Below are 22,602 nucleotides of genomic sequence, written 5' to 3'. Positions count from 1 at the left end.
ATTTGGAGCCCTGAATGATAGTGAGGAGGAGGTGCAGGGGCAGGTATTACACTCGTACCGCTTACAAAAGGGTAAAAGTCAGGAGGGAGATTAGTGTGGCGGGGGGGGGGGGGACGAATGGACAAGGAAGTTGGGAGGGAGCGATCCCTGCGGATAGCTGAAAGTGGGAGGGAAGGAAAGATGTGCTTGGTGATAGATTCCAATTGGGATTTACGGAACTGCAGCTCGATTTCGCGCTAGCTCCTCCTACCGATTCACGTACCGGCAAAATTCAAAGTGAACCTGCTGTGTCAATTAGAGCTCATTGCATTTTCTGTCACGTCGCCAGCAACCTCTGGGCAGCGAGGAGACGAGGATGCTGCAGCGAGGCTCAGTCCTGGTTTTATGGGTCTCGTTGGTCGTCACGGCGGCGCTTGGAGCGGTAGGTCAACAATTGTGAATCTTATTGTAGGTGCGGCCAGTGTATCAGGAACGTAATTTATAACTCAGTCCTTCTCCGTAAAAACGGGACTGAAAGGCATTTAAATTCCCGTTTGAATTGTAGCGTGTTTAGTCGGACCCACCGCTCTGGGCAACATTCTTCAAGATGAAAATATGTAATAATTTCGGATCTGCGCTCCGAATAATAAATAATAAGGACACGGATTTATTAAAACGAATTCCCTCTTTCCCCTATACTCTTCCCAGCAAGACGTTCGAGTTTGGCTGTGGTGCCCTCCTGGTTAAATAGTCAGCTAGTGAAATAATCAGCAGAAATTTCACTTGTTCAGCAGACCCCCCTCCCCTTTCGCAGTATGATATTAAAAAACCGCCCGGCCACGAGGATTTCTACTGTTTCTGCATCTCGACAGAGGCTTGGAGGGGGTCCTATCGGGATTGGGGCGGTAGTCAGGCTAAAACATGGTTGCCGTCAGCCCCTCGGCTGCCCCTCTCCACGGCCTCCGAATCCGCTCCGGAGTAAGACATCGTAAACATTAGAAATGCACCTGGTCTGACCTCTGATCGTATCTGAGTAGTTCAGACCAGCCGCAGTCGGTTGGTGTGCTAACACACCGTTTCGAACGTAGGCGTCCATGGCAGGAGACTTGAAATATCGGGGGTAGTTGTGCACGAACTGAAGGGGAGAGGAGGCTTGTATGGTTTTTAATAAAAGAGTGTTGCTGGAGCGAATGGGGAAGGACGATTTCTTGTGAGTTGGGGGAGTGGGTCTCGGACTGAGGTAGAACGAAGGAGGGGAATGGAATTTGTTAAAGCATAGACGCTGTCCTGTAAAATTTTATATATGAAAATTAGGAATTGCCTGGAGCGAGAGATAACTGGAAGATAAGATACAGACAAAGCGGGTATATATCTTGGTAATTATTGACGGGCGTTGGGGGGGGGGGGATGCTACATTAATCGAGGTGAGAACTGCTGGAAGTTTTAAAAACTTGTATTACCCATTTTGTAAATTTGCTGTACGAACACGAGCTTGTTCATGTTGCTCATCATAATGCTGTTTTATCTTCCTGGAATGGGGTAGCTGAAATCGGTAGATAAGCGTGACGCATGCGGTTAGGACATGTCAGATGAGACGTATCGAATGTAAACCGACGGATCTTCAAAATGATTGACTTCTCCGGATTTGAATAATTTACTTTCTGAGCAACAGATACTATATTTATTGGGGGACGTTGCACGCAGCAGGCGGTCACTGAAGGAAAACAACGACAGCCGACACTGGAACCATTAAAACAATAGAAAATGCTGGGAAAATCCAGTAGATCAGGCAACATTTCTGGAGAGAGAAACAGTTAACATTTCAGGTCCAAAAATGTTGACTATTTATAGATCATAGATCATTTACGTCTGACTTGTTGAGTTTTTCCTGAACTTGCTGTGTTTATATTTTAGAGGACATGGGTAATCAATGTTTGCACTAAACTGATTACCTGCTGGTGATTAGTTGATCACAATTGATGAGCAATTGTCTGCATCATCAAACGAATCGTGTAGGTGAGGGATCTCAAACGTGTAGCGAATTCACACAGAGTTCTCTGCATTGAGGATTGTCAGATAGCTACTTATCCCTGGGTAACCCACACTATTTATGTTTTGTAACTTCAAAGCATTAAACTAATTCAAATGAAGACACTGGAGTCAGGAACGTCGGTCTGCTTTTTAGCGAGCGGCACACATCACGTGGTAGCACGGTGACGTATGCAATCAATGTAGTTTTACATGTAATCCATAATAAATTATTTGAAAAGAACAGGAATGCTTAATCAACAAGATACAGTCACTATAAAAAGTATTCACCAACCCCCCCCCCCCCGGAAATGTTCATGTTTTATTGTTTTAGAGCATTGGGCCACAATGGATTTAATTTGGCTTTTTTGACACTGATCAACAGAAAAAGACTCTTTTGAGTCAAACTAAAAATAGATCTCTTCAAAGAGAACTAAATTAGTTACAAATATAAAACACACAAAATAATTGGGATGGCATTAGTATTCACCCCCTTCAAATCAGTAGTTAGTAGATGCACATCTGGCAGCAACTACAGGCTTAAGTTTATAAGAATAGGTCTATTAGCTTTGCACATCTGGACAATACAAAACTGCTCAAGCTCCATCAGATTGCATGGGGATCGTGAGTGAACAGCCCTTTTCAAATCCAGCCACAAATTCTCAATTGGATTGAAGTCTGGACTCTGACTTGGCCACTCCAGGACATTAACTTTGTTGTTTTTAAGCCACTCATGTGTGGTTTGGCTTTATGCTTGGAGTCATTGTCTTGCTGGAGAACAAATCTCCTCCCAAGTCACAGTTCTCTTGCAGACTGCATCAGGTTTTCCTCTGGGATCTTCCTACTTTTTGCTGCATTCATTTTACCCCCTACCTTCACAAGCCTTCCAGGGCCTGCTGCAGTGAAGCATCCCCACAGCATGATGCAGCCACCACCATGCTTCACGGTAGGGACGGTGTGTTTTTGATGATGTGTGGTGTTTGGCTTATGCCAAACATAGCATTTAAAAAAACTCAATTTTAGTTTTGTCAGACCATAGGACCTCCTTCCAGCTGACTTGGGAGTCTCCCACATGTCAGCTGGCAAACTTTAGCTGCCATTTCATATGAGCCTTTTTCAACAGTGGCTTTCTCTTTGCCACTCTCCCATGAAGCTGAGATTGGTGAAGCACCTGGGCAATGGTGTTGTTATGTGCAGTCACTCCCATCTCAGCCACTGAAGCTTGTAGTTTCTCCAGAGCTGTCGTAGGTCTCTTGGTGACCTCCATCACAAGTCCCCTTCTTGCACGGTCACTCAGTTTTTGAGGGTGGCCTGCTCTAAGCAGATTTATAGCTGTTCCATATTCTTTCCATTTCTTGATGATTGACTTAAAATGTACTCCAAGGAATATTCAGTGTCTTGGAAATTTTCTTGTATCCATCTCCTGACTTGTGCTTTTCAATGACCTTTTTGCGGGGTTGCAGAGATCTGTTTTCACTTTAACATGGAAAAGTCTTTTTTTCTGTTGATTTGTGTCATAAAAGCCAAATAAAATCCACTGTGATTCAATGTTGTGAAACAATAAAACATGAAAACTCCAAGGAGGTGAATACTTTTTATAGGCACAGTATTTACAAGATTACTCAAATATTACTGAAATGTTAAATACATGACACTCCTTCTGCTGAATCAATGGTTGTCCAGCAGAATATGAATTGCCAAGCTAAGCTGTAGTGGGAATTTCAAATGGCAATCTTTTTGTGGATCCTTGCTTATTTCCGAAAGGGTAGTTTACCAGGCCCTTAAAATGCAGCCCTCATTTCCTTTTCTGTAAACTAGAGTCAGGGACCTGCTTGCTGTTAGTCACCTTGGTGACATCTATCAATGACATTGTGATTGTCTCGATCAGAAGATAATATAATCGGAAGGGTTAGTCAAAATTGCAGATGTCTTCATGGGGACTTTCCTGGGAAGAGAGAAAAGGGAGTGATGCTTCTATGAGATTATGCAGAAATTTATTGTTCTTTGAATAGGTCTTCAATGTAATCAGCTGTGATTAATTTTGCCTTTAGAGTATTGTTTTCATTCATTGGCTGCTAGATTTCCCTTCTAGATTCTTGGTCTGAAAGGATGATGAAAACTGAGAGATTATACCTGATGTATATTGACTCACAGGCCAAAGGTCCCATTGATGTTCAGCTCAAATTCGCAAAATGAATAGACAGTGCCTAATGTTTAAACCTGCTCTTGATACTTATCAATTGGAAATTAGAAGAACTACACATACTGGAAATATTCAGTGGGTCAGGCAGCTGATGAACTTACTTGACCTGAAATATTAGATCTGTTTTCTTTTTTACAGGTGGTTCCTGACCTTCTGAGTCTTTTCAACATTTTCTGTTTTTATTTTTTCTTAGAAGTTGGCACAACATTGTGGGGCGAAGGGCCTGTATTGTGCTGTACTCTTCTGTATCTCCAGTATGGAGGCACTGGACCGTATGGCCAGGGAACAGGAGGAGAAAGTCTGTAAAAGAGATTGCAGATGTTGGTTTTGATGTAGGACTTTGAGCTGGAACATTGACAAATTCTCTCCTCCTCCCAATGCTACTTGACCTGCTGAGTACCTTCAGCAGATTGTGCATTTCTCTGGAGGCATTGTATCCTTCTAAGAAAGGCAAAATCTCCACATCTTCAGCTTTACTGTGCTAATTACCTGAACAGGTAGAAATTGGCTTACTGATGGTGGATGACAAATTGGTTTGATCCACACTTAGGTTCACATGCAGCCAGCAGGGAAGGCAAATTGAATGAGGATTTTATACAGGTCTATATATATATATATAAGATTTTTTTTTAATTGAATGGGGCTTTAATGTGACCACGCTTGAGTTACTGCATGTGGATTTGGTCACAAAAAAAAACACATGCCTTGGGATCTGTGCAGCATAGATTTACAGTAATGTGCCAAAGTTTTAGGCACAGTACTACAGTAATTTTATGTATTTCACTGTACTACTGCCACAAAATAAAACAAAACCAATTTCATGACATATGTGAGTGATGATAAACTTGATTCTGATATGGATTTCTATTGTGGACTGAAGGGGTGGGGAGGGGGCAATCATAGTTCAAGAAAGAGGAAGAGAGAGGGGAGGAGGCAGAAAGCACCAGAGAGACATTCTGTAATGATCAATAAACCAATTGTTTGGAATCAAATGACCTTGCCTGGTGTCTCAGGGCTGGGTGTGTCTGCACCTGTGCCACCCCCACCCTGGCACTCTGCCACCTGCCCTACACTCTTCGTGTGGCACTCCACCCTCACCATTCCCAACATGTTTTGCTTCTGCCAGATTTGCAAACTCGCTCGCCACTCCGTGTTGACAAATACAATACCGTGCACCCCAGCTATAAATGTGTGCACAGTACTGTTGATTCCTTAGATGAGGAGGTTGTCCAACGGACAGTCAATCATGTTTGAGTTTAGAAATAAGACTAGTTTCATTGAAACCTTAAGTTTAGAAAGCATGTCAGTGTAGTGTCTGACAGGAATATTTTTCCATCAGGAGAGTCTAGAACAAAGGGGCACATCAAGTACCAAGACATAGGTAAGGAGAACATTATTTACTTAATGATTATGAATCCTGATAATTATGTACCCAAAGAATTGATAAATCTATCAATCTTTGAGTATAGTCAGAACTGACATAGATAGATTTTTGGACCATTAACAAACCAAAGGACATTAAGAAAGGGTGAAAAATTGACCAATGTAATATGAGCCATAATCTCACTGGGCTGTGAAGTGGAGAACCTACTCCTGTCTCTTTTTTTGTTAGTGTTTCCCTACCATCTTGTTGGTGCTGAGAGCATGACGTAAAGCAGAGTTAAAAGGCTTTGAATTCCCTCCCCAGCTAGTCAAGTTCATCGTTGGGAGTCCTCAAACTCTTGGTGGAAGATTTGATAGAGTTCTCAGATGACCACGCCTAATATTACTTTGAAAGACTAGCAATGTTTCAATTGGAGTGTAACTACATTTGAAAATATTTAAAAGCATCTGAGATGATTAATTCACCTGGAGAGGTAATTCTACTTTTGATGCAGCAAGAATCCACAAAGTATGTCAGTACATGAATCTATCTCAGTGATGTTCATTGAGGGAGAAGTGATGGCTGCAGGTATCTGGTGAGATTTCATCACTCAAGCAATGAGGTCTACTATACCTACCTGAAGGTGCACATGTCACCTTGGTTTATATTCTCATCCAAAAGACATCTCCACTGCTAATCCTGCACTTTCTCAGTAGCATTCCTCGACTCCTCTTTGCGTTGCTACAGGAAGGAGGTACAGGAGCCTGAAGGCACACACTCAGCGATTCAGGAACAGCTTCTTCCCCTCTGCCATCCGATTTCTAAATGGGCATTGAAACCACGAACACTACCTCACCACTTTTTATTTATTTCTGTTTTTGCACAACTCAGTCTAACTTAGCAATTTAATATACATATATATACTTACTATAGTTCAGGTTTTTTTCTATATTTGTCATGTATCGCAATGGACTGTAGTCGCAAAGTTTACAAATTTCACGACATAATGCCACCAATATTAAACCTGATTCTGATTCTGACACTGACGCCAATTTAGATTATAGTTTCTGTTATAAGAACATGCAAAAAGGCTTGAGAGTGTAAGATGATCCCTTTGTAAAGCTGAACCAATGTTTTACTTTTTTGTTTTAAGATAAAATGATGCCGTTGAAATTTTATGGAGACGCAACTGCCCAGACATGCTCATGGAGCAAGGATTTCTCTGAAATGTCACGAGTGATTTAAAAGCAAGCAGGCCTTGTCATGGCTGTACTGAGCACAGCACTAACGTATGCAAACCAGCCCGTCCCCGACTCAATTCTGTAGGTCCATTGAAATGGAAATTGAATAAAGTTGTACTGTACTTTATACAATGAATCATCGGCATTGCAGAACCATCCCTGGGGGTATATCTCAGCAGGGTGTTGGGAGTGCGTGGAAGGGTTGGAGGGGCACTCTGGGGTTGTGTCGAGGCACTGCTGGGGACAGGACCTGGAGCTGTCACAGCTTGAGAAGGGTTAGGTTTCATTCGGCTACACGTTGGCCTCTGTGCAGATGGTTAGGCTTCTCCAGAGCTGGATTTCCAACCTGAGGCTCAGACCAGAGAGAATTAGAGTCAGTAGGGAATTAGAGTGGCTCTGATTCTTCTCATGGTATGAATCATTCTTGCCCCTTTTAGCTCTCAGGCTGAAACTACAGATCCTTTAAATGAATCACTGCAGATATCACCCTTCTCTCCAGACGGGAATCACCCTCGTCCTGTGTTTCGGACAGTTGTCATGTTCCACATCATCCTTCTTTGCCGACACTGTAGCCTTCATTCCCAAACAGATACACATTGTTACTGCAGACAGCCCAACCCTAACTCCTGGTCACACTCTCACCTCTGTCTGCATACTTGGCCTCAAAACGTTACATTTGAAGCAATCTCCTTGAGGCAAGTGTCATATTGTTCTTGGGCAACATGTATTTCCCTGCCTCCCAATGACGCATCAGCCCAAAACACCCCCACTGTCCCACAAAAGCCACATACCCAATGATGTCAGCCATAGCATTATCCAGATGTCACCCACTCCTTCTGACAACCTTCAGTTCCAATGTCAACATCACTGTTCAAAGTTCAAAGTTAAATTTATTATCAAAGTACATGCATGTCACCACATCCAACGCTGAGGTTGTTTTTCCTGCGGGCATACTCCGCAAATCTACAGAACAGTAACTGTAAACAGGATCAATGAACAACACACTGTGCAAATGCAAATATAAATAAATAGCAATAAATAACGAGAGCATGAAATAACAAGATAAAGAGTCCTTAAAGTGAGATAATTTGTTGCGGGAACGCTAGAAATAGAGTGAGTGCAGTTATCTCTGTTTGCTCAAGAGCCTGATTGCTGAGGGGTAGTAACTGTTCTGGAACCTGGTGGTCCGGGTCCTGAGGCTCCTGTATCTTGTACCTGATGGCAGCGGTGAGAAAAGGGCATGGCCTGGGTGGTGAGGAACTTTGATGAAGGATGCCACTTTCCTGCAACAGCATTTCATGTAGATGTGCTCAATGGCTGGGAGGATTTAACCCGTGATGTACTGGGCCAAATCCACTACCTTCTGTAGGATTTTCCGCTCAAAGGCTTTGGTATTCCCACACCAGGCTGTAAAGCAGCCTCTCAGCACACTTTCCACCACCCATCTATCGAAGTTTGTCAAAGTTCTTGATGACATGTTGAATCTCTGCAGACTCCTGAGGATGTACAGGCACTGTCGTGCTTCCCTTGCAATTACATTTATATGATGGGTCCAAGGCAGGTCCTCTGAGATGGAGTCACCCAGGAACTTAAAGTTACTGACCCTCTCCACCTCTGATCATCTGATAAGTACTGGCTCATGGACCTCTGGTTTCCCTCTCCTGAAGTCTTCGATCAGTTCCTTGGTCTTGCTGAGGTTGTTGTTGTGACACCACTCAGCCAAATTTTCAATCTCCCTCCTGTATGCTGACTCATCAGCCCCTTTGATTCGGCCCACAGCAGTGTTAACTTTTAACATCATCCTCACCCCCAGGTGCACCGCAACCTTGAATGCTCCTGTTCTTGCCCTCACTTCTCCGCCCCTGTGACCATGCCAGCATCATTCTTGTGACTCGCCAACTCAGCACCAACATCACCTCCACCTTCACATGACCTTCAGCCCCCACTCCCATCCTCAAGGTCAGCCTTGTCTACGCTCTTCCCCCCATTACAATCTCAGCAATGCCTTGTGTCTTAATCATTAATGTGTATGAAACATGCGTGGGATTAGATGCTGAATTCCTTGAAATCCCACTAGTATCATAAACACACATCACTGATTATCCTTTTCTTGTTCCCACTGACTTCAGATTGAATTTACTCATTTTCCTTGGTTCCCTTGGGGGTTTTATCATTTTAACAGTCCTGACAGCTACCTGTATCCTAACGTTATTTATACATTGCCTTTGTTTTCAACATGACCTTTATTCATGTTCCTGTGATGGTCTTACCTTTCAGTCCAACTAATGCAGGGGTTCCCAGCCATTTTTTTTAAGCCATGGACCCGTACCGTTAACCGAGGGGTCCATGGACTCCAGGAATTAGTGTAATGTCCTCACTGGACGACAGTTCGCCTGAGTTTGTAAGTAGGAGAGTGTCTCTCATTGGGACAGGCAGAGAGGATAGGATGCAAAAACTGTAAAATGTACCTCGGTTAAACAGGCAGACTTAATTAAGGACAGTATGTGGCTGTGCTGATCAGTGGAAGACTTATTCTACTGAGGCTGCTGACTCTAGTCTCAACCATCTCTTGCAGGCCATGGAAAGTGCCCTTGGGCAATCTGCTATAGTGGGAGAAGTGCAATTTTTAAACTCCCAAGGGTTTATTTGCCTTTGTATTCATATTTATTGTTTTTGTTTGTGTTCTTTGTGCTTATTGTGTTACTTTTTAATACTGCATCAGATCCGGAGTAACAATCGTTTTGTCCTCCTTTATACTTGTGTTCTGAAGAATACCAATACTAACAGTCTTGAATCTTGAACCTATTTCCAGCACAAGAGATTCTGCGGTTGCTGGAGCTCTTGAGCAACACGCACAAAAAGCTGGAGGAACTGAGTAAGCCGAGCAGCATCTCTGGAGGCAAATATACAGTCAACATTTCGGGCTAAGACCCCTCATTACCCAGAACTCTGACTGTTTGTTTCCCTCCATAAACGCTATCTGATTTGCTGAGTTCCTCCAGCATCTTGTGTGCTTGGGTCTCCTCCGATTTGTGTGCAAATTCCCCTGCTCTGCGGTGCCCTCATTGTATGCTGCACCAGTGAGAGTTTAATTTAGACCATTTAACCTGAACTCTGCTAGACAATACAGAGAACTTTTTTTTGTTTAGTTTTAACCAACTGTGTGACCTATAACTTGATGGAAATTCTTCCCGTCTACGATTTGCATACCGCTTATTGGTAAAGTACTGTCGATATTGTGGAGAGAAACAGCCAGAGGTGAAACCGTAATAAATTTTACAAACTCTCTGTTTTTAAGTTAATTTCATCAAGTTTCCAAATGAGACATTTTCCACTGGACCCTTTTCACAATGAACAAATGAGATGGAACTTTTAAGTTCTGTCCGACGCACTGAATTGTGAACAATAAGGTCATTTGGGGCAGCCTTATGATCCACTGTCTTATAATCTTATGATCTGATTTTGTGGTTGTGCCCTCCCTTCCCCCAGCCTTCCTTCTGCATCCTCCCCCCCCCCGGCCTCAAACTTAAAATCTTGGCAATTGCAGTTCCCTTTTTAGGAACCAGAACATTTGCTCTTGGCGCATTAATAGCTCCTTCATGCCCACCAGAATGGAATATGGTGTTCAGCTCAGGTTTGGTATTGCGGAGGAGCCGAGGGTTTCTGGAAACTGAATAGGTTTGGATTTAGTAGCTGCTTTCTGTAGTGACTTGAAAAGCTGTATCTTTATCCCTGAGAGTGGATGTACTGGATAGTGGGTAATTCTGGAATAACGGCCAATTCTCTCTTTCTCTCACATGTCAGCAACAAAATGGCAAGTCCTGTAAGGAGACTGAATACTATAACCAAGCTGCAGATCGGTGCTGCTCCTTGTGTCCTCCAGGTATGTGTCATCCCTCGCTCCCTGAACACCTGCCATAAAACACGTGGGTCTTTTGTCTCACAGCCTCTAGGTGTCCTAAATCCACACCAATGGAAAGGTTTGTGCTCGGTAACAAATTCATCCAAGACAATGCATGGAGCACTGGAGTGAGCACAGCAACCAGTTACAGAACAGAACAGAGCTCCCTGCACTGCCCCATCACAGTACGTATAACCTTGAGATTTGTCTGCTAACAGGCAGCCGCAAAACAAGAAACCATTTTTAAAAAAAGACCCAATACGCAGAGAGAGAGAAAAAAGACAGACACACACACTCACACACACACACACACTCACACACACACACACACACACACACACACACACACACACACACTATTACAAAGAGGCGAAGTTTCTATTTTTAATTAATTCATAGAGTATGGACGTCACCAGTATTGTTCACAATGTTCTCTGTTCCTCCTTGCCCTTCAAATGTGGAGTTGTTCAGGGTCAATCACGCTGATAGATCCAGAGTCATAAATAGGCCAGACAAAGTGAGAATAGCAGGCTTCAACTTCAAGTTCACTTTATTGTTATTCAACTATACACACGTACCGCCATATGAAACAACGTTCCTCCGGACCGAGGTGCGCAACACATAACATATAACACACTACATATAACTCACACATATAACATATAAAGTAACATTATGACAAATAAATGAACAAATAATAAGGTGCACATAAGGGTTACCGTATGAGGAATATCTGGCAGCTCTTGTGCTGTATTCCCTGGAATTCAGAAGAATGAGGAAGGATCTCATAGAAACATTCCAAATGTTAAAAGGCCTGAACAGATTAGATATGGCAAAGTTATTTCCCATGGTAGGGGAGTCTAGGACAAGAGGGCACGACTTCAGGATTGAAGGTCGTCTATTTAGAACAGAGATGCGGAGAAATTACTTCAGTCAGAGGGTGGTAAGTCTGTGGAATTTGTTGCCACGAGTGGCTGTGGAGGCCAAGTCATTGGGCGTATTTAAGGCAGAAATAGATAGGTTCTTGATTAGCTAGGGCATCAAAGGGTATGGGGAAAGGGCAGGGGAGTGGGAATGACTGGAAGAATTGGATTAGCCCAAGATTGAATGGTGGAGCACACTCAACTGGCTGAATGGCCTACTTCTGCTAAGTGATGACATTTAGCCTAGGTGGTGGCAGAGAGTTCAGGAGGCTTATGGCCTTCCCTGCAAGATATAAGGAACTGGGTATGCTTTCAACTATGAACTAATAATTGTGTGACACTAACATTATCATTTCTAGATGCATCTAAATTTTTCCGAGTTTCAGTTCCCTGTTGCCTGTCTGGGATTTGAACTCATTCTTGTGGATTACTGTTTGAAAACCTTGTCTGCTAGTCCAGTAACTTAATTACCAAGCTAACATGCTCCATATTGGTCTGGATTGTTGAGCTGGGGGAATTTACATTCGAACAATTCAGTGCATTTTAAATTAATAACTGGCTTCAATTATGGAGCCATGAATCTATTAAGTTGCTTCCTTGGGGAAAGAAATTTGCCATTCTTCTCTGGTCTGACTAGAATTAGAATTTATTTAAACCTTACATCCATCCCACAACATGAGGGAGTAAAAATCGTTGCGTTAGTAAGATCTTTACAAGTGATTCTTACGCAGTTAAGGTTTAACTGTACACTGAAAAGACCTGGCAAGTTATTCAGTTTAAAGAATTCTCTTGGGATGGATAACGCTGGCTGGACGATGTAACCTAAATCACATTTCACATATACATGATCCCCAGCTTCTCCTGTTTAAATTTCCCTCATCCCCGAAGTAAACTACCAAGTAGTTTCACTATTCTTTACTTTCACTACTTCAAAGTTTTGGGACCAGCAATAAGGCTCTCAACAGTACGAGAAGATTGAGAGGGAATGTTTAATCTCCAATTGTTTTCAAAGCTGGTGAAGTGGTAACTTGACGCTCTTCGAATAGGATTCTGGTGACAATAGATTACCTCTATACGTAGAGGGTAAAGGGAACGAAGATTGTTTTAGCACAAGCAGCACTTAATCAGACATTGATATCATTAAAAGGAAATTGTACACAGTATGTTGTGTAAAGTAAAACATTAACAGACGTGGGAAGGAGCAGGGACAATGTTTTCGAGTACAGTGCTTCAGTCACACAGCCTGTATCTGCACGACAGCCTGAATAGATTCCTCTGCACTGTAAATGTGCTGATTGTCTGAGCTCATACTTTTAGAGAAGGGTCTGATCAGTGACTGCAGCACAGATAATCTGATAATCAGCCAACAGGTCCTTTCCACAGCAGCATACCCACTCAATGTCCAAGGTCGTGTTGTCATAGAATGTAAGTGTACAGCCACTATTTCCTGATCAGGCTGCATTTGGTTTCAGACTCATATCCTGAATGTCACTAAGATTAAAGACTTGTTTGCTGATAAAATAAACAGCTAGACAAGCAGTCAAAGTTTCAAAGACCCCTGTTCTTAGTGGGGGAAACTTTATTTATTTGCTTTGAAACTTTTTCTCCTGCCCCACCACACAAAGGCTTCATCCCCACTGCAACGACCTGTTCACTTGGAGTACTCCCTGCTTCGTCTCATAGCATTCTTCAAGCTCAGAATGATTTAATCTTTTTAAACAAAACTTCAGAAGTACATAGAAACATAGAAAACTTACAGCACAATACGGGCCCTTCGGCCCACAAAGCTGTGCCGAACATGTCCATACCTGAGAAATTACCTAGGGTTACCCATAGCCCTCTATTTTTCTGAGCTCCATGTACCTGTCCAGGTGTCTCTTAAAAGACCCTATTGTATCTGCCTCCACCACCGTCGCTGGGAGCCCATTCCACCAATCTCTGTGTAAAAGAAACTTACCCCTGACATTTCCTTTGTACCTACTTCCAAGCACATTAAAACTGTGCCCTTTCATGCTAGCCATTTCAGCCCTGGGAAAAAGCCTCTGACTATCCACACGATCAATTCCTCTCATCATCTTATACACCTCTATCAGGTCACCTCTCATCCTCCGTCGCTCCAAGGAGAAAAGGCCAAGTTCACTCAACCTATTCTCATAAGGCGTCCTCCTCAATCCAGGCAACATCCTTGTAAATCTAACTCTGCACACTTTCTATGGTTTCCACATCCTTCCTATAGTGAGGCGACTAGAACTGAGCACAGTACTCCAAGTGAGGTCTGACCAGGGTCCTATATAGCTGCAACATTACCTCTCAGCTCCGAAACTCAATCCCACGATTGATGAAAGCCAATGCACCGTATGCCTTCTTAACCACAGAGTCGACCTGCGTAGCGGCTTTGAGTGTCCTATGGACTCAGACCCCAAGATCCCTCTGATCCTCCACACTGCCAAGAGTCTTACCATTAATACTATATTCTGTCATCATATTTCACCTACAAAAATAAAGTACCTCACACTTATCTGGGTTGAATTTCATCTGCCACTTCTCAGTCCAGTTTTGCATCTTATCAATGTCCCGCTGTAACCTCTGACAGCCCTCCACACTATCCACAACACCTCCAACCTTTGTGTCATCAGCAAATTTACTAACCCATCCCTCCACTTCCTCATCCAGGTCATTTATAAAAATCACGAAGAGTAAGAGTCCCAGAACGGATCCCTGAGGCACTCCACTGGTGACTGACCTCCATGCAGAATATGACCCGTCTACAACCACTCTTTGCCTTCTGTGGGCAAGCCAGTTTCTGGATGCACAAAGCAATTTCCCCTTGGATCCCATGCCTCCTTACTTTCTCAATAAGCCTTGCATGGGGTATCTTGTCAAATGCCTTGCTGAAATCCATATACACTACATCTACTGCTCCACCTTCATCAATGTGTTTAATCACATCCTCAAAAAATTCAATCTGGCCCGTAAGGCACAACCTGCCTTTGACAAAGCCATGCTGACTATTCCTAATCATATTATGCCTCTCTAAATGTTCATAAATCCTGCCTCTCAGGATCTTCTCCATCAACTTACCAACCACTGAACTAAGACTCACTGGTCTAACATTTCCTGGGCTATCTCTACTCCCTTTCTTGAATAAGGGAACAACATCCACAACCCTCCAATCCTCCGGAACCTCTCCTATCCCCATTCGTGATTCAAAGATCATCACCAGAGGCTCAGCAATCTCCTCCCTCGCCTCCTACAGTAGCCTGGGGTACATCTCATTTGGTCCTGGTGACATATCCAACTTGATGCTTTCCAAAAGCTCCAGCACATCCTCTTTCTTAATGTCTACTCTTTGTTCTGTATGACTTTTCCTTTCTGTCCTTCAACCATCATTGGCCAGTAAAGGCTGTAGAAAGGATGCAAACAACAAAGAACATAGCAAAGCATTGGAACAGGTCCTTCAGCTCACGATGTCTCTGCTGACCAAGACAGCCCTCTAATCCCATCTCCTTGCACGTGGTCTATGTCATTCCAGTCATGCATCTACCTAAATGACTCAAAGTTTACTATTGTATCTGCTTCCACCATTTTCCAGCAACTTGACACTATGTGTGTGTGTGTGTATATATGTAAAAAAAAAAAACATTGTTCTTCCTCTTACCACAGAGCTATGTTTGCTAGTATTTACATTTTCCATCTTGGGAAAAAGACTGACCGTCTACCCTATCAATGGCCTTAACTTTATACACTTCCATCTGTTCGCCCCTCGGAATCCAGAGAAAACAATCCATGTTTATCCAAACTCCTCTAATCCAAGTAATGTTCCCAGTGAAGCTCTTTTGCATCCTAACCATAACTCCAAATCCTTCCTGTAATGTGCTGACAAGAACTGCAGACAATACTCCGCATGTAGCTTAATTAAAGCTTTATATGGACTTCCCAACTTCTACAGTCAACACCCTGACTGATGAAGGTAAGTATATCATAGTACCCATGTTGTTTTCAGGGAGCTATCCCAAGATCCTCTGTACATCAAGGCTCCTAAGGGTTTTGACATTTACTCTATACTTTCTCCTTACATTTGACTTCCCAAAGTGCAACATCTCATATCTGTCCATACCTACCATTTATTTGTTCCACGTTTCCAACCGGTTTATGTCCTGTTGAATCCTTTGATAACCTTCTTCACAATCCTGCCGACGTGCAGAATGCAGAAAAACATTACTAAAATAGTTCCAGGGATGAGGGTCTCAGAGTAATTGGATGGACCTGAATAGTGAGGGTTGTTCACCTCGGAACGTTGGAGGTCACAAGGGAATTTGACAGAGGTATCTGAAACCAGATAGGAGCTCTGTTATCATTGATGACAGAGTTGAGAACTGAGTGCAGAAGAACCAAAGGTAATTTGAGGACAAAGTCTTTTTTTTTTCGCAATGAATGGTGGGGTTTAGATGGTTAGTTATGGAAACACCTTCACTTGTAGTATTCGAAAGAGATGTGTGAGAAAGTAAAGAATATGCAGTTCTGTAGTGGGAGGACAGAATAGGCGTTATCTATGTTGCTTTAACATGGGGCTAATTTTGATAGACTAAATGTTCTCCTTCCAGGCTGTGATTCTATGCCCCTCGAGCACTCAGTCCTGATAAGAAATTCATGTCATTCATGTTCCGTGCCTGGACTTTGTGTTCACCAGGTGGAAGGCAGCTAGTGCCAGGACTGCAAAGAATTCCGTCAACTGCAGCACGATTTATGAATTAGAAACAGAATAAAACACTGTCAAACGATATTCAGGCAAGAACAGTCCAGTTTAAAAACAGTAAACTCCTTGTACAACACTTAGAATGGTTATTTTGCTGCTGGGTAGATTATTTGAAATTATTTATTAGTCATCGTGTAAAGTTTTGTTTTCTGCCATCTGATCTAATTTATAGTTCCAATTTTCATTGCGGCCTTTTGCCTCATTTGCTGATCTGCTTTGAGTAAAGTTGTAGTTTCCCCTCCACAGCCCTGAATAATAATCTTATGTATTCATTTAAATGCAGTAGATGTCATGGGCTTCGGTCATCTCGTTTGTAATCTGAGTGCTGGAAATGATTGTGCATCCTGGGAGGTCTTTGTGATGTCAGCCTTATGCTTAATGGTTTGTGCTTTTATAGGTTTTTTTTAAAACCGAGCAGACAGGAATGTGAATTGCATCAAATTCTTATTGTCTTTATCCCAATTGTTTTGTGCTGTCTGTATTTTTTTTCTCTTTCTGACTGGACAGATTTTAATCAGCACTTGTGCAGTGCACCTCCTACGCAGGCTCTCATCATTACCATTCTGTTTTCGTTATTAATCGTAAGTGACAGCAAAGGGGGCCAGAGCGAAGGGAGCAGCAGTCAAAGCTGGAGTGAACACAGTGTTGTGTTACTAGAATATCAGTAACTGGACCTCGTGCTGCGTCTTGAGGTTCCCGGAAGACCCATATCTATTAAAATAGAAACAATGCCCTCTATAAATTCAGTACCATTCATTCAGAACAGTACAAAGTGCTGGATGATTTTCTGGAACACAAGTCGCGAGGATAGAAAGGTAAAATGAGGCAGTACCGAATGTGGCCATTCAGTCCATTTTAAAAGAGCTATCCAATAAGATCCACTCCGTCGTTCTGCAGATCTGCACAAATAAACATTTGTCCTGGTCCCTTTTAAAGTCTTATTCCGCCACATCTTCATTCTAAACTGTAACAACCTACCGTGGGATGGCACGGTAGCGTAGTGGTTGGCACGTCACTTTGCCGTACCGCCGACCCGGGTTCAATTCCGCCGCTGCCTGCAAGAACTTTGCACCTTCTCCCCGTGACTGCGTGGGTTTCCTTCTGGGTGCCCTGGTTTCCTCCCACAGTCCAAAGAAAAACAGGCCAGTAGGTTAATTGGTCATTGTAAAATTGGGGATGCTGGTTCCCTGGCCAGAAGCAGAAGAGCTTACTCTGTGCTGGATCTTAATACAGAAATCCGCCTGATCCTGGCCCTGCCCCTTACTGCCTGTCCGCACAACCCCTATAACTGCAGCCCTTTATTCTACATTCTGTAATTAGATGTCTGAAATGAAATGACCTGCAAGGCCTCAGCACATGTGACGACCAATAATCTCCATAAATAACAGTAAGTTGCTTCATTATATTTTCTCCCTGGTTCAAGCACCATTCACTCCTCTCCCCAGTTACTGATTGTTCTTCCACTAACTTTACCGCAGAAAGTTCAGGAATACCTCTGGCACATTTCTGCTTGACTTTGTCTACCTGACTCATCATAGTTTCTCAGCCTGCCCACATAACTGAAGCCTATCATTACCAGGGACCATTTCAGTACATCTCCTCTATATCCCTGGCATCCTGAAGTGCACTATACAGAGAGGGACACAATGCTCAAACTACACCCTCTGTGATTCCCTCCCCACTCATCTCCCTCGAGGCACTCATCCCTGCAAACAGCCCAAGTGTCACACCTGCCCGTACGCCTCCTCCGTTCTGGGCCCTAAGCAGGGACCTTCCAGGTGAGGCAACCTCACCTGTGATGAGGTTGTCTGTTGTGTCCGGTGCTCCCGATGCGGCTCCTCTGCGATGGTGAGACCCTGTCGTAAACTGGGGGTCGGCTCCATTCGGCTCCATCCGGCTCCTTCGCTCCATCCGTTACAAGTGGGACTTCCCGGTGGCCAAACATTTTAATTCTGATTTGCATTCCTGTTTTGACATGTTGGTCCATGGCCTCCCTCCTCTTGTGCCAAGATGGGGCCAGCCTCAGGGTGAAGCAGCAATACCTTGTATTCCGACCGGGTAGCTTCCAACCGAATGGCATGAATATTGATTCTTCTGGTTTAAAAAAACTACGCCCCCCCTCACTATTTCCTACTCTGATCTTTCACCTCTTCTCACCTGCCTACCACTTCCCTCAGAGTCCCCTCCTCCAACAGTCTTCTCCTATCAGATTTCCTCTTCTCTAACCTTTGATCTTTCCCACCCACCTAGTTTCAACCTCCCCCACGTTTTTATTCTGGCGTCTTCCCCCTTCCTTCTCAGTCCTGAAGAAGGTTCTTGGCCTGGAACGCCGACTGCATATTAATTTCCATAGATGCTACCTGACCAGCTGAGTTCCCCCAGCATTTTGTGTGTGTAACCAGTGATTATTTTTTCAATATGCAGCCTGATTTCCTTACTGTTATGCTCTAAGCCTCAAGAATGTCCTTTTTATTAATCTTCTCAATTTGTCTGGCTACTTTCAAATAAGAACAGAAAATATTGAAGCAACACACAAAAGTTGCTGGTGAACGCAGCAGGCCAGGCAGCATCTCTAGGAAGAGGTGCAGTCGACGTTTCAGGCCGAGACCCTTTCTTTTTAAAGAAAGGGGCTTCCCTTCCTCCAATATCAACTCTGCTCTTAAACGCATCTCCTCCATTTCACGTACATCTGCTCTCACTCCATTCTCCCGCCACCCCACCAGGAATAGGGTTCCCCTGGTCCTCACCTACCACCCCACCAGCCTCCAGGTCCAACATATTATTCTCTGTAACTTCCGCCACCTCCAACGGGATCCCACCACTAAGCACATCTTTCCCTCTTTCTCCCCCCCCCCCCCCCCGCATTCTGCAGGGATCGCTCCCTACGTAACTCCCTTGTCCATTCGTCCCCCCATCCCTCCCCACTGATCTCCCTCCTGGCACTTATCCGTGTAAGCGGAACAAGTGCTACACATGCCTTTACACTTCCTCCCTTACCACCATTCAGGGCCCCAAACAGTCCTTCCAGGTGAGGCAACACTTCACCTGTGAGTCGGCTGGGGTGATATACTGCATCTGGTGCTCCCGATGTGGCCTTTTATATATTGGCGAGACCCGACGCAGACTGGGAGACCGCTTTGCTGAACACCTACGCTCTGTCCGCCAGAGAAAGCAGGATCTCCCAGTGGCCACACATTTTAATTCCACATCCTATTCCCATTCTGACATGTCTATCCACGGCCTCCTCTACTGTAAAGATGAAGCCACACTCAGGTTGGAGGAACAACACCTTATATTCCGTCTGGGTAGGCTCCAACCTGATGGCATGAACATCGACTTCTCTAACTTCCGCTAATGCCCCACCTCCCCCTCGTACCCCATCTGTTATTTATTTTTATACACACATTCTTTCTCTCTCTCCTTTTCCTCCCTCTGTCCCTCTCACTATACCCCTTGCCCATCCTCTGGGTTTTTCCACCCCCCTCCTTTTTCTTTCTTCCTGGGCTTCCTGTCCGATGATCCTCTCATATCCCTTTTGCCTATCACCTGTCCAGCTCTTGGCTCCATCCCTCCCCCTCCTGTCTTCTCCTATCATTTCAGATCTCCCCCTCCCCCTCCCACTTTCAAATCTCTTACTAACTCTTCCTTCAGTTAGTCCTGATGAAGGGTCTCGGCCTGAAACGTCGACTGTACCTCTTCCTAGAGATGCTGCCTGGCCTGCTGCGTTCACCAGCAACTTTGATGTGTGTTGCTCATTCAAATGAGTTTGAACGGCAATTTTGAAGATACTGAACTGAGGCCTGCCGATATCCGTATAAGAACATATACTGGAGAAAAGATAACTCCTGTGGGAATGATATTTGTAAAAGTGAAATGCAACAACCAACAAGCTGCATTGAGCTTGTATGTGGTAAAAACAGGAGGGCCAGCCTTATGGGGTTGTGATTGGCTGAGACATCTACAAGTTGATTGGAGATCCATCCACTATCACATGCAACATTGCCTGCAAAAGAATCAACTCAAAATGAATTTAAAAGGGTACTGAATGAGGCTAGAACTGTCTTTGTGCTACACTCCATGAACTGTTGCTCAACAAGTGTTGCTGCCAACCTCTGTGTCTCTAGTTGGAAAGCATATTGGACCAAAAAGGGCCACGCTGCCCAGGGGAATTGTGAAAGTGGCGAAAGGTGTGTTCCGACTACAACAGTTTTTTTGTGGGCAGCATATCTGAGAAAGCTTCTGGTATGTTAATCAGGCAGTTTCTTGTGAAACGATGCTTGGTTTTAAGCTGGAAGAAAGTTCAGAGACCTTCAGGAAAGTTGCAAGCGTTTGGCATTTGTGAGTATAAAGAACCACAATCTACACTGTGCGCATTAAGGTTATTGCATAAACTTCAAGTGGGAGACAACATAGAAATTTACAGCACATTACAGGCCCTTCGGCCCACAATGTTGTGCTGACCATGTAACCTACTCTAGAAACTACCTAGAATTTCCCTAGTGCATAGCCCTCTATTTTTCTAAGCTCCATGTACCTATGTAAGAAGCTCTTAAAAGACCCTATTGTATCTGCCTCTACCACTGTCACCGACAGTGCATTCCACACACCCATCACTCTCTGTGTGAGAAACTTCCCCTTGATATCCCCTCGGTACCTTTGTAAAAGCACTTTAAAACTGTGCCCCCTTGTGTAGCCATTTCAACCATGGGAAAAAGCCTCTGGCTATCCACATGATCAATGCCTCTCATCATCTTATACACCTCTATCAGGTCACCCCTCGTCCTCCGTCGCTCCAAAGAGAAAAGGCCGAGTTCACTCAACCTATTCTCATAAGGCATGCCCCCCAATCCAGGCAACATCCTTGTAAATCTCCTCTGCACTCTCTCTACAGTATCCACATCCTTCCTGTAGTGAGGTGACCAGAACTGAACACAGTACTCCAAGTAGGGTCTGACTAAGATCTTATATAGTTGTAACATTACCTCATGGCTCTTGAACTCAATCCCGTGGTTGATGAATGCCAACACACCGTACACCTTCTGAGCAACACTGTCAACCTATGCAGCAGCTTTGAGTGTCCTATGGACACGGACCCCAAGATCTCTCAGATCCTCCACACATTTGTATTATATTCTTTCTTCAAATTGGACCTACCAGAATGAACCACTTGACACTTACCTGGGTTGAAGTCCATCTGCCACTTCTCAGCCCCGTTCTGCTTCCTATCGATGTCCCGCTGTAACCTCTGACACCCCTCCAGACTGTCCACAACACCCCCGCCAAAAAGCAACTTGTAAAATGAAATGCAAAGACCAAAGCCCAGCTGGATGAATGGAAGGCCAAAAAGAAAGCAGTCAATGGATGAATGAAAACAGAGGATTCAACAGGTGATGTCGTGGATGAGGAAACCAAGTTGGATCGTAAAGGGAGAGTGAACTAAATACATCTTCCCAAGATCAAGATGCACATCCTAGAAAGAAGAGAAATGGAGAAAAAAGAGGAAGGAGGATAACATGAGTGCTATAGAAATGAAACAGGGTAAACCAGTTTGAATTTCTTGAGAAATTAGCAAATTCAGAGATACTCACAAGAAACTAGAAGAAAAGCGAAAGTGAGAAAAAGAAAAGCAAGGTGAAAAGGAGAGAAGCAAGGATCGAAGAGCCAGGGAGAGAAGGGGTTCGAAAGTTGTCCAGAGCTGTCAAAACCACTTCCTGCAGTCTCAGAATCTCCCATCCGCTACACAATGTACTGGGTGGGCACAGGAGTACATTCAGCCAGAAACTCATTCCACCGAGATGCAGCACAGGGCATCACAGGAAGTCATTCCTGCCTGTGGCCATCAAACTTTACAACTCCTCCCTTGGAGGGTCAGACACCCTGAGCCAATAGGCTGGTCCTGGACTTATTTCATAATTTACTGGCATAACTTACATATTACTATTTAACTATTTATGGTTCTATTACTATTTATTATTTATGGTGCAACTGTAATGAAAACCAATTTCCCCTGGGATCAATAAAGTATGACTATGACTATAAGAATCAACTCCTATAACCACTACAGAGGAGGCCCCAGAACCTCAGATTGTGTCACAGCCACGTCTCACCTGCCAACCAGGCTGACTTCCCTTCACGGCAGAGATGTAGTGTACTGAGCATATATGTTGAGATGCATTCTATATGTTGGAGTTTATAGCTAAGCAGGAAG

At 43.8% G+C, this 22,602-nt stretch overlaps 1 protein-coding gene across 2 annotated transcripts in view; it reads left to right on the top strand.

Moving 5' to 3' along the window:
* The first annotated feature begins 338 nt into the window (after positions 1-338).
* LOC140188601 (tumor necrosis factor receptor superfamily member 1B-like) overlaps positions 339-22,602 on the top strand; it is a 36,252-nt gene continuing 13,988 nt past the window's right edge. The window contains exons 1-2 of one of the 2 annotated variants that reach the window (XM_072245033.1): positions 339-421; positions 10,619-10,697. In XM_072245033.1, the coding sequence (XP_072101134.1) occupies positions 356-421; positions 10,619-10,697 (145 nt within the window). In that variant the 5' untranslated portion in view covers positions 339-355. The remainder of the gene's footprint in view (positions 422-10,618; positions 10,698-22,602) is intronic. The other variant, XM_072245034.1, reaches the window with a different exon arrangement.

This window comes from Mobula birostris, chromosome 27 (genome assembly GCF_030028105.1).
Source record: "Mobula birostris isolate sMobBir1 chromosome 27, sMobBir1.hap1, whole genome shotgun sequence".
Classification (NCBI taxonomy): Eukaryota; Metazoa; Chordata; class Chondrichthyes; order Myliobatiformes; family Myliobatidae; genus Mobula; species Mobula birostris.
Note: the sequence above shows the minus strand (reverse complement) of the source record. Positions and strands in the feature narration are given on the sequence as shown.